At 37.4% G+C, this 13510-nt stretch overlaps 1 protein-coding gene across 1 annotated transcript in view; it reads left to right on the forward strand.

Annotated features, from left to right (window-relative positions):
* LOC104572907 (adhesion G protein-coupled receptor A3) overlaps positions 1-12027 on the forward strand; it is a 242508-nt gene extending 230481 nt beyond the window's left edge. The window contains exons 18-19 of the mRNA XM_088528799.1: positions 7808-7903; positions 10669-12027. Of these exons, the coding sequence (XP_088384925.1) occupies positions 7808-7903; positions 10669-11890 (1318 nt within the window). The 3' untranslated portion in view covers positions 11891-12027. The remainder of the gene's footprint in view (positions 1-7807; positions 7904-10668) is intronic.
* The last annotated feature ends 1483 nt before the right edge of the window (positions 12028-13510 follow it).

The raw sequence follows: 13510 nt of genomic DNA on the forward strand, positions 1-13510 counted from the left end.
TCCTCTAAACAACTTGTCTCCCTCTAGTAGAATGGGACAAAGATCTTGCTCTCATATAAAACCATTGATATATGTAGGAAAAAAAAAGGAAAAGAAGGCACAAATTTAGGAGAGAAGTTTTAGCATATCCCCCATGGAGATATCTTCCAGCCCAAGTCCCCATATTCTCTTTTCTTAGTCTGTTTGTGCATATGTGTCTTGAAAGCTCAGTCAAGCAAATCTAAGAACAAGCCACCTGGGTCAACCAGTAAAGTCCTTATTTCAAGACATTGGTTGTTTGGTCATAAATATCTCCTGTGCTTGTACAGCAAAGATCTTAACAGAATATAAAACTCTGGCTATTTTTCTCCAGAAAACGGTCAGTTTTACATATTATCTGTGAAACTCATGCCATAGAAATGATACAGCTCTGGCTTGGCAATAAATATGTGGCTTGGTCAGAAAATATCTCTTTTTGAAATAACAGATAGATTTTGCTGCCTTTTTTTTCTATTAAAATATAAAAGCCATACCAAACAGTGAATAAAGCACCCCTGAAGGAGCTCATCAAAGGTTTTCTTCCTGTGAAAGAGCAAAATAATATGTTTTCAGATGAGGCTTAAATTACAAAGTAAAGACTTAACTGGTCCATTTGAAATTTTAGAAATTACTATAGAAGAAAAAGCATGCACCCTGAGAAACAAAATGTTGCCTACAGTTCAGTATGTTCTGTTCAGTAAGTGCTGAACCCCACAATACATGAAATACAGGGGGATTTAGGAAATTGAATTGGTGGTTGCCTTAAAAAGATGCAAGATTGACATAAATTCTTTCAAACATATTATTTCAAATTTCAGTCTCAAGAAAATATAGACCAGAAGCAACTGTCAGCATCTTTTATATTTGATCCAAACTAACATATATTTCCTCTTTCTAGTAGTTTGATTTGGTTCCTTTAGCAGACAATGAAATATTACATTGAGGTAAATTTTTAAAAGTCCATATTTTCAATTTAAAATGCAAAGTGATTCTATTGACAGTTATACAAAAAATGGTGCTAATGTAACATGAACTGTTTATTAAATACCTGACAATATAAGGTAGAGAACTTACTAGCCCTATCTTTACTTTTCATTTACTTCCATATGCTACAAAATGATATTGTCATATACAGACTATTATCAGAATTTCTTTCCTTGATAAGTGTTGATAGGTTAATGGTTCTTTTCTCCATTTGAAAGGCAGAAGGACATCTTGCTGGTAATTAACTTTCTGAAGGTGTACTGCAATGCTCAGTGAAGCAGTTTTGTTGGATTCAGTAGGCTGGAACTGCAAAATAATTTCAAGTAACAGCTCCACACCAGAGTAGTCAAATGTCTGGAAAAATGAGGTAGCAATGAATTGCTCAGAATAAGAGTATCAACCATGTTGCTACTAGAAATTAACTGTGTAAACAGAATTGAAAAGCCTATTGTGTTTCCTAGGGATAAAGTGATTGTGTAAATAGGGAATATTCAAAGCATGAATAGCCTGGAAGGGTAAAGCTTTTGTTTACCTGCTAATACTTCACTCCAAGCATTAATGTAAGCAGTTTTCTCTCTGTGAGCTTCATCCTCTTTCTAAACTTTAGATAGATAAATGGATAGATAGCTTTTTAAGAAATACAGGAAAATATATTTGCTTTTTATCAACATGCTGTATAATATTTTATTTACTTTTCCCTCAGAAATACATTCAGCGTGAATACTTCCTTCCTCCAACTTTAGCTGTTTAGCTTTAAGCCCAAGCAGGAGTAGCAGTCAATAGAGCTCATCTTCAGCATGGAGTGCACCATAAAGAGTCCTCTATTTTTGCGTCTTTGATTTTCAGCAGCCTCCCAGGCATTCTCCAAAAAATAACAAGAAAAAATATGTTTTCTCTTCTGATGTAGCATGGCTTGGTGAGTTGGTCTGGCTTTCCAGGAAACAAACCACTAATCTCTTTGTAAATGAAGCATGTCTCTTTTTCAGAAGAAACATTTACTTTTCTTCTGAATTTTCTTTAGGCTCAATTAATAAGGCAAGACTATCTAGGAATAGGATTCAAAATGAACAACAACAAAAAATGTACATTTAAAAAATACTGCCATTTCTATAAAGTCTTCTTTCTATTTTATCAAAATTCCCAATGAAAAGAACCATGGAATGATCTGATGCATGAAAAAATTGGTAAGAATATCTTGAAAATCAGGCTCATAAAGGCTTCAGCTTTGTACAGAGCAACTGTTTAGTTGCCTGCCTGCCTGTCGGGTATTTGAACTGTGGCATCTGGGTAGCTCAGAAGTTAATGACCATTTTCTATATGGATTATTTTCACAAAGATGTTAAAATCAAATCCCGTTTCAATGAAAAATAAAGAGACTTCTTGCTGTGACTCTTTTTCTTCTCTCTTATTTTCATGTTTATTTTGCAAGCAGCTGATATACTGGCATCTCTTCTTTTATGAACTGTGCCATTAGAGTCAGTGAAACTAAACAGATCTTTCTTTCTTTGCTTAGGAGAGGAGAAAAAGATTTGATGTTTCACTTTTATCTTTATATATCTAAAATATACTTATTGAGTTGTGCATGCAGAAAGGAATACCTTTGAAAATATATACATCAATCATTGGGTCTGCAGTAAGGGCTATTTAAAGCTATTAAATCACTACCTTATGCATTACAACTCCAGCAATTCCTGCAGAAAATAAACTTAAGAAATAAGGACATCCTGCATTACAGCCACAGTATATAATGTGTCATTCAAGACTCAAGGATCTTAATTTGGAAATGTTTTAGGGCTAAAGAAAATTCAGACACTCAAGGAAGAAGCTTATAACTGGCGAGGACTCTCCATTTACTCAGTGACTTTCTGAATAATACTTATGGAAATAACCTTAGTAGAATATAGTGTATGTTAAGTTAGCAGAATTGATGCTGCCTGCAGGCTATTGCAGTCATTCTCGCTGACATTATTCTCTGTCAGATTGGCTGCATAGCTCCCAGGATTTTGCAGTAGAGTTTGCCTTACAAAGAGGAGTTCTTGCTGAAAGGATGCTGCAAAATAGTACACTGTGATGTAGATAGAGGGACATCACCTCAAGCGGTGTCTGCTGCTGTGTGCAGCTTTTGTTTTTTTTTTTTTTAATTTATTTATGTCACTGCATATAATAAAAATTATGGTACATACTGGTCCCAAGCAGCTGCAGCAGGAGCATGGGGGTCTCTGAGTTCAGTGAGTCCCCAACCCCATGCAGAATGACTACATGCCATGTGAGTGTCTGCCTACCCTGGTCTTCAGGCCATAGGTGCTGCCCACACTGCAGCTGAGAGGTGTGAGTGCAGCCCGATGTGAGGCTGCCTTTAATCTAATTAGCTTGGAGAACAATATCCCTACAGATGTGATGGAATGAGTTTCAGTAAATAAATGTATGTTGATGTGAAAGCCTGCTGGGAATCCTTCAGATATCCCAGGGTGGCCAGCAACAAGGCACAAATTGCAGAAACCTTTCCCCAGGGCTCTGGCTTCTCACTCCAGCATCATCCCACAGACAGAATTCCCTGCAAAACCATTTTAAAATATTATATAAATCAACTGGCTTGTCAGGATCGATTTTTAGCTAGAAAGAATGTTTCATTTCCTCTCCGTGATTTCCCAGGGTCTTTAAAGATCTGTGTATTTGGGTATCTCCGCTTCAGCCAAACCCTCTGCATTAGCTGACTCCCTCATAACAGGGAGATGTGTCCGAGCAGCGTGGTCCTGCTGGATGATCTTTTCCACCTTGCTGCTGCCTTCAGAGCTGCATTACTGCTAGCTTGAGTAACAACCTTCTCTTTCTTGAGCTATAAAAGCATCACACCAGTAGACGAAATTGACTGTGTTACTGTGTTTGCTTTTGTGTGGAGCAGGTAACAGTTCACTGATTTAACGAAAAAAAAAAAAAGAAAAAAAAAGAACTCCTAAGTCCCCCAGCTCCACTCTCACAAAGTAACAGATCTGTAATCAGGGCTTTTATAGATTTTGTAATGACCTGGAATATTTTTTATGAACTTTCAGAGCAAACTGCAAAAATCCTTTTTTATTTCAGGTACAGAAGTGATTCAAATAATGCTGGTGAGAAATTGGAAAGAAATGTTTTGGCAGCTGGGTTGTTATATGAGTTCGCTGAACACCAGAGGTCCTGCCCTGCGTTAGTCTGAAAACGGGGAGGAGTGAACCTTGCTGGATGGAGTATGAGCACTGAGTAAAATAGACAAATGTGTGTAGCTGTAAAGTAGGTAGCCAACCACGGGAAGTCTTATTCATGTCTGATGCCTGCAATTGATATAGCTGCCTCATTTGTGTCCGTGTTGACAAAGTTGTACAGCCCGAACTTGATTTTCCTTAGACCAAAAGTATTTCTCTCTTGACAAATCGTCTGTGGTTCTGAAATTTCCAAATATCTTTACTCTGTAGATTCTTTCAGTAAATAAGTATCTGACCAACACAACCAAGATAAAACATTGAAGGATTATGGGTTCATGGTGCTACATCTTGGGATAAACCTGAGTTTGGGTCAAAGGCATTATGCACTTAAGAGAGAGGACGTGAAGCCCCGTGTAGTCCATAGGCAGCAGTAGAGAAGGTGATTGCGTTCTGTGTATGCGCCCAACCAGAGCTGTCTGAAATGCCGGAGTCTCTGAGGCTCGCGGCTGCTGGAAAGGCACATTTCCTGGGGAAACCTGCACAGAAAAGCTGTATTCTTCTCACTTCTGCTTTAATCCATAGAGAGGCAAACCCCACTTCTTGGACTGGATGCCACATTTTGCCTAGTCCCTTCATTTACAGCTCAGAGGGGCCTTGTGCTTAACACAGGATGGGAATTAAGAAGTCTCATTCTGCAACAGATTTTCCATGTGACCTTGAACACTTAATCTCTCCTTGCTTGTTTTCTCATCTATACAGCGGGGATAATAATGTTTATTGAACGCACAGGGGGCTGTAAGGCTAAATTAATTTATGTTATAAAGCACTTTGATTCCTTAGATGAAAGGTTCTCTAGGACTATCAAGTGTTTCTATTTATTAGCTACATTTTCTTCACTTTTCATTCATGCCCTGTTAATTCTAATTTAGCTTTCTCTTTAAAATTATTTACACTAATCTTCTCATCCGGTTGGAAGAGAAGAAATTGATAAAAACAAATGGTTGCAGAGAAGCCAATGTTTGGAAATTCTGGTCTAAATTTCTCAGTTATTTCTCCTCACTACTAACATCCATTTCAAAGTTATTGAATAATGTTTCTTCTCTTTGCTGACTTTCCGGTATTAGTGCGTAGACAGCACATAAACTCATATAGAGAAGATGTAACCCTACTCTTAAGACTTTAAGTTTTATTTTCTTTTATTGTTTTTTCTGCTCATTCTATTTTAATCTCATTTGTTTTGTTCAATTTCTTTCTACCCAGCAGATTATTTTTCTCCTTTGCTCCTTAAGAATCCTGAAGACACCAATGAAGAATCATTTGTACACACTGTCATTTCTATTTGCTATTTTACATTTTTTTTGCAATGAGGCAGGGCAGGCAGCGCACTGTGTTGGATATCAGTGCAGTGCACCTCGGGTGCACAGAACCATTTGACTTTACCTTATGTCATTTCTAGGATGTATTTTCTTTCTCTTAGCAATGAGAGAGGACAGGAATTTGGCTAGATACCGCAACGTTTCTGAAGCGCTGTGTAGCTTCCAGAACATCTGAGCACTACCATTCTAGCGTACAGCAGCCTGCTGAAAGTGCAAGATGTGAAATAGATAAATCTAACACCCAAATAAGTTGTATGAGGCTTTGGATAATGATACAGTTTAAGTTTATGTATGCAATTTGTAAAAAGTAGCTGCTTTGCAAAAAACAAAATTACAGATTGCATTATAGGTAAATTCTGTGGTGTAATCACTGAGATGAGTTTGAAAAGCAGTTTCCTATCTTTGCTTCTGGATTTCTATTTTTCTGTTCCTTATTATTTCTTGGACAAATTGAGATTAAACTTTCTATGCCTCATTGCTTACCCTAGTCATATCCTGAAGTTTTTAAAAATGTCATTCAATGTGTCTTTGTTAAAAATAATAATAAGCTATTAAGCTATCTTATTCAATATGCTCAAGTCAAAAGATATGCACAATCATTAAGATGCAGTGAATTAGCGGTTTTTGTAAGGATGCAGCTTGTTCATTGGAATTTGTTGAGCTCTACAGAATAAGCTAAGTTTGAGGAAAATGTATTTATTTAATGACTCTGAAGTTATAAAAGCTGAAGGGCTTTTTCATGAATGTGGAAATGATTTTCTCTGCTCTGTTTACAGCTTAGAGCATTAGGACAAAGGCTGACTGTAAAAGTTAATATGAAATTCTCTGCGGCCCAGCCTGTAATGATGGCCCGTAAGGAGGTGGGGGAAGAGGTTAAGAAAATTTTGTCATTGATCATGGGTTTGGTTTAATGCTAGCTTACTTAATCTTACTATATCCCTGTTTCTGTAGCCCTGTCTTGCAATGACTGTGAGATTTCCTAATGTTTGTATCCTGTTTTAGAAAAATCGTGGCCAGATTCTGGTGAAAGTCTACCCTGTAGGTCACAAGGTTCCTTTTGGTCCTTTTGGATAACCTAATAGCAGTGTTTGGGCAGTGTCCATGTCCCTTCCTAATGCTTCCTGCAGCAGATAGAGGCTTGAAAATAAATGGAATGTGTCTACTGAGAGAAAAACATCGTAGAAACTGGGAAATGAGAAGGGATGTTCGTGGCATCAGCTGAAATCGTGGGTGTAGAGGAGTTGCAGCATCCCATGTGCTGTGGGCTTGTGCTCTCTGCCTCAGGGACCACAGAGGTTGGATGCTGCATAATCTGTGTTTTGCTTATATAAATGGAAACATATAATGATCATGTATTTTGCTGAAGATGGACATAGGAATGCAGGGTTCCAACATCAGTGAGACATCCCCTTGGAATTTAATTTAACCTACTTGATCATGCATTGGAATGGCTGCTGCTTCCAAGTAGTTCTGTGGCATTTAAGCAGTTAAAGGAGTGTGAAGCTCTGTGCTTTCAGCCTCAGCACACAAATTTCTAAAGAAAGATTAACACCTGGCTCTTTCTGCATGAAGTCTTGCTAAAGTCTTAGAAGTCCTCACATCCAAATGCATTTGTAAGGCTTGGTGTTCGAGCAGTGAAAAAAGTCTAGTATGTGCAAAAGTGCATTTAATCACCCTGATTATTACAGATTGCTGTTTGGTTCAGGGAAAAAAAAATCAACAACTGGACCACTACTTCTCTTTAACTGAGAACTTTAACTGTCATCCAGAAGTTAGAAAAGAGATTCTGCAATTGCAGAGTTTCACTGGGAAAAATTTCTGATTAGGAATGAAGCGTAAACAGTAGTTTTGTCTTTTATTTTATTATTTTATAATGCTTTCATATTTGGTACTATTAAGTGCAAATACTTATGTGAGTGGAATAACTTTGAGATATTTCATTAAACACGGTTTTGTTCTTAGTACAACTTCAATAATAATTACATTTACTGAAAGCTTGTCAAGAGATTGTGAAAAGAATTTAAATGGATTCATATAAATATTAAATATTAACCCACTGTTTGTTTTATAAAGTACAATGTGACAATGTTTATTGTGACAATACTTCATTCTCTTGCTTTACTGACGAAGGGATATTTTTAAAGTTTCAGGCAGTATTTATTGTATACTCAATAAACTTCATAAAAGAAGAGCCATTTAAAAAGCCTACAAGTCAAGCAAATTAAAATATCAGTTATTATCTCTCAACAGATTTTATCTGATTAGTGGAGGAGTTCCTTTTATTATATGTGGAATTACAGCAGCAACCAATATCAATAACTATGGAATTGAAGGCAATGCACCATAGTAAGTATGAAGTATTATAATCAAACTGTTAAGAAAACCGTTTTCTTTTTCTTATGCTGATAAATGTGATGAACGTTACTGACTTCATAAAGGGCATGGACAGGTCATTTGGGATAAAATTTAATATGAATTTTTATGGAATAGTAGCTCTGAAAGAACAATGTCTTAATCTGGAGTTTGACTCTTCACTCACTCTCTCCCAGTCTGCTATGCTATGGGCAATAGAGCCACTTTTCATTTATAGAGTCACTTCTCATTTACACTTGAATAAGTGAACGATATTACAAAATACCTAGCATAGAGTATATTTAATAGGCAATACTAATTAAATACTTTTAGTTCATTAAGGTACCTGCCTTGAATTAATACCTGCCATGTGACTTATTCAAAGTAATATGCAATTAATTATGTAAAACGATGACAAGTGAAAATCTTTTTTTTCCCTTTTGAAAGAAATGATTTTGAATTTTTACCAGCCTGGAAGTGTTCCAGTCACAGCAGTCATGACATAGCCCTCCAGTGTACTAGCATGTATGTCCACACAAGCTGCCCAAGCATAATGTTTCTATTAGTTCTTGGCATGAAACATAAAATATCAACTAAGTGCAATAAGCCTGCCCATAAAAGCTGAGTAAAAAGTGAATCAGACAGCAAAGGTAAATACATTCCATATAAATGGTGGCAGTGACTGGCATGCTGTTGGATATATTAATGCTCTGCCAGAGCTTTTTTGCTGGTATGGTGGAGGACAGTAGTTTTAGTTACTGCTTTTGTAAGTCTCGTGATGCATTTGAAACTAGTCATGTTTTATGTAGGAAAAATGCTGGAAGCAAAGTGGAGTGGATTGTAACTGAGCATTTGGCCTCTTAAAAGCATTTGTATAGGTTAATGAAGTTTAGAACCTGGTAACAGATTAGGAGATACCATGGGTAGGTCCAACTCATGTTCATATATTTATTCAAACTTGTCTAATTAGACAATCACTTATAACTAACAGTATATCAAAAGACTCGATTATTAATGTTCTTAAATGTGCGACACATTTCTCATTTTGGCACAGTTGCAGAGGTTGTACTTCTTTAACTGTGTTAATCAGCCAGTCAATACCTGATTCCATAGTCTGTAGAGAAAACAGAGCACTGGGTGGTTATAAAATTAGGTGAAAAGACAGTTGAAATTCAGCAGCAGCATAGTCAGTTATGTGCCTTATTCATTTTTAATGATATTAACACAGAAAAATGTAGATTTACAAGCTTGAACTTTTCTAATGGAACTGATTTTTGAAGTGAACCACAATGAGATACCACTTGAAATAAGAGCATCCCGAGAGACAATTGCACCAGGGAGTGTTCCGTTTTCCACTTTGCATCAAATATGCAGCATTCAAGTGTACTTCAAGTCTTCATGTAGCTTTATGCTCTCTGCTTGGCCAGTTAAATATATTTTGTAACTTATCTATATGGATTCTTTGGCATGCATGTCAGACAGGAAAATATGTACTCCTTGGAGTGTCTCTGAGTTTGTTAATAAATGTGTGTATGTTTTTGTTCAGATTCAGATTTAAAAAGATTCAAAAACTTGAAAGTAGTCCTGTTGAATTTTCTCCTGATGATACCCAGTGAGACTGTATCTTTTTAGTAGAGAAGTTCTCAGGCTGGGCGATAAATTAATTCTGTTGTTGTTGTTGCTGCTGTTTTAATTAAGTGGTAGGTGGTTCCTGGCTTCATGATAGCATGGGAAGGTTCCTCACTATATTGGAGGGACCACAACGAGTCAGGCTTGCATAAATGAGCATGAAGGAAAATAATGATAGGAAAATAACTTATTCTTCTATCTAGCAACCTATAAAAATTTTAGAATACAAAATCTGATAATAGTTGGGCTAGCTTACAACAACCTGCACAATAGCATGTCTTTAAGAGTGACTAAAAGCAGATCCTAGAGAAGAATAAAAACTAGGCAAATCTACAGCTCCCCACAAACTTCTTCCAGTTTCCAACTGGGATTTCATTAGCCAGAAGTACTCTCTTTTCCCATGTTTATTTGATTAGATCATTCATCCTTAGGACAGTCCTGTTAGGCTGCTACCAAATTATGCAGATGACTGAGCTGACTGAATATCTGAAGATACTCAAATGGATGTAATTAAGCCACAGGAATTTAAAAACCCATGAAAACTCCAAAGTGACATATATCTTTTAGGTTCACTCACTACCAGAAACCATGACTCTGTTCAATTGGAAATCTTTTTTTCTGATCTCCCTTTATTAGCTGGGCTGATCCTTCAGCAACAAGAAAACTCTGCAAGGGCAAAAGTCAAGCTTAAAATATGAATGTTCTTGACCACTGAAATTTGTACATTCCTATTGCTAATGCAGATTGTTTAAACTATGCCTCATTTGCTTTTTAATCAAAGTATTAGAGCTGACATTTATAATAGTCTAGCAAAGGTTGACAGAAATGGTCTTATACTTCAGTGCAGTTCTGAGTTCTAAACTGACCTACATTTCTCAGAAAGTTTTAGCTTTAATATGCTGTAAATTACTGTAGATACTTTATTCTACTACAAAATGTGAAAGTGATGCCTCTGCTTACTTGATATTGAAGGCACACTCCCTTTCTCCAAAGCAAACAAGCCCTACTTTCTGAAATACTTTTGGGTTATATATGTTAGCCACTCAGCCCTGTTTCATATCAGTCTGTCATCCATCATATAAAACATGGGCTACAAAAGGTTTTTGACTGTGTCTTTTTTGTTCTTTCAGCTGTTGGATGGCATGGGAGCCTAGCCTGGGTGCTTTCTATGGGCCAGTAGCATTCATTGTGCTAGTCACGTGCATCTACTTTCTCTGCACTTACGTGCAGCTGAAGCGCCATCCTGAACGCAAGTACGAGTTGAAGGAAAGGACAGAAGATCCACAGAGAATGCCAAGCACTGAGGCAAGCCACAGTCATATCACAGACCCCGTGTCCGTTCCCCAGGCAACTTGCTCCTTAATTTCTTCTTCCTTATTGGAAAATGAGCATTCATTTAAGGCTCAGCTTCGAGCCGCAGCATTCACTTTGTTCCTGTTTATGGCCACGTGGACCTTTGGAGCACTTGCAGTTTCTCAAGGTCATTTCTTGGATATGATATTTAGCTGTCTTTATGGAGCATTCTGTGTGACCTTGGGGCTTTTCATCCTGATCCATCACTGTGCAAAGCGAGATGATGTGTGGCATTGCTGGTGGTCCTGCTGCCCATCTAGAAGAAACACGTACTCTGTCCAAGTCAATGTGCGCCCAAAAGTCAATGTCAATGGTGACACTCAAGTTCATGCACCTTGTCTTCAGGAATCACCGTGTCCCAACAAATCAGCCGTGTTTAATCACCCTGCCGCCAGCCACTGCAAGCTAACTAATCTACAAGCAGTTCAAAATCACGTTAACTGCCTTTCACCTGTGACGCCATGCTGTGCAAAAATGCACTGTGATCAGCTGCTTGACGACGAAGCTCATATTCACGTCCACAATGAGGGAACCTTCAGATCCAATATGCACATTCATAGATGTCTGAAAGGCAGAACTAAGCCACGTTATTTTAGCCGGCATAGGTCTGCAGGTGAGAGAGAGTACGCCTATCACATTCCTTCCAGCATTGATGGCAGCATCCACAGCTCACACACAGACAGTCCCCACAGCACACACGACGGCCAGTCGGGTCACCGACGGGCCTGCTGTGCGAAGAGCGATCCGTACCCTACTGTCAACCAGCCGGAAAGCAGCGACGCAAGTACTGTCATATACAGTTGTGCTAAAATGCCAGAGAGTGACACTGCGCACCACACAGCTCATTTTGAAATGCACCCACGGACACAGTCATTGCCGTTTAGCACGACGAGTCACAACGGCATCCTCAAGGGAAACGTGCACGAAGCCATGATATACAGCTCAGACAGTACAGGAAATATCAAAACTGGCCCTTGGAAAAATGAAACTACTGTGTAGTTCCCAGGTCCTCATGTTGTCTTTGGTTCCACCTAAATCATCGTAGAAAGGCTTTGTTTTGCTTCTAAACTAAATAAGATGACATATTTGTGTAGCACATCAAAAAACTGTACAGCTTTTCCATCTTTATTTCCTTTTCCTTAATAAGGAGAGACTAAAAGAGAGATAAGTGATAGTGTTTAAAAGTGAAGTTATTTTTAAGAGTCATAAAATCTTTCTGGAAGGTAGTTAGAAAATGAGGTGTAGAGAACTGAATGCAAGAGGCAATATCCTTTTGTTATACAGAACTGTATTTCCTTAGAAATACATCATTTCATTCTTTTAACTTTTTATTCTGTAGTAACTTCAGACACTTTTTATAAACATATCAACATCCTAAAGTTCTACTTATTTATTTTTGTAGCAAAATATTACTGTGCCATGGATTTTAATCTGAAGTGACTATAGTAGAAATGCTAAACAGGATTTTATAAAATTACAGCTTTTTAGATCTACAAAAGTGATACTGCCTCTAAAGATCTTCTGTAGCATACGGCCTGTAAAATTGTGTAATGTACAGTCCCTGTTATGTCCCTTTTCTTGTTGGAGAGAAGTGCTAGGTAATATCTCTGTTACATCTATGGTGCTGTATTGGTTGTATTTTGCATGACATATGTCAGGATATTCCATTTGCTGTTTTCTAGTGTTACATGTGTTAAAAAAAGGACAAAAAAAAGTGTTGTACAAGGCTGTGAAAAACCCTATTGATATTAATCTAGAGCATTATAAATCCACAGGAAAACAATCACTCTGCACTAGTTTAAGTGGCACAATCCTTTGTATAAGGTTATATGATAGCTTTGATAAGGGTCCACTCTAATGTCTTTACAGAGCATGCACTACTCATTGTATGTGACACTGTGCAGTGTAATAGCAATCGTCTCAACAAATTTTACACTTCTTTGTAAAGTATGCCTTTGGAACAAATCTGTAAGCTGTTTCACGATAACCTTTCCACGTCAGTTAAGGTAGAGCAGTTTTATCATTAACTCTTTGAGGACTACAGTTATTTTCTTAAAAATAGCTTATTCTAATTCAGAGAGACAGTATATATGATATTGACTATTTAGTTACGTGATCAATGTAGTCCAGAGTTGTCAGGAAAGAGAAAGTTCAGTCATTTTTCCAAAAACACAACTTCTTAGATTCCCTTTATAAATTTCACCACTTACTATGTGAAAACCCATTTCCTCTCCTAGGAAATTTCAGTTGTCTTCATCCTTTAATGCAAATTTGACCTTCCGAAGCAGTTCTTTCCATTCAGGATTTCTGCTGAATTGTAGGGCATTCGAGGGTCAGTAACGTTCTCTATTAACAAGGCTCTTGGCAAGAAATTTTTTCATGTTTCCGTGAACATCTGGACACAAAGCATCAACTCACAGTACAGTACTGAATCATATGAAATGAAACTACTTTTTTTTCAAATAGGAAGGGTGCAGAATAATAATGGATCACATAAAGAGAATAGGAGCACAGTGCTGAGAGAAAAATGTCTAGTGTAAAGTGAGCAGTGCATCCATAAATAAGAGAAAAAGCACAATTTTGTACGGCCACATGAGAAAGTTTATTGTGATGTCTTAA

Source organism: Tinamus guttatus, unplaced genomic scaffold (assembly GCF_059628265.1).
Source record: "Tinamus guttatus ecotype Peru unplaced genomic scaffold, ASM5962826v1 Tinamus_guttatus_pri_ptg000314l, whole genome shotgun sequence".
NCBI lineage: Eukaryota > Metazoa > Chordata > Aves > Tinamiformes > Tinamidae > Tinamus > Tinamus guttatus.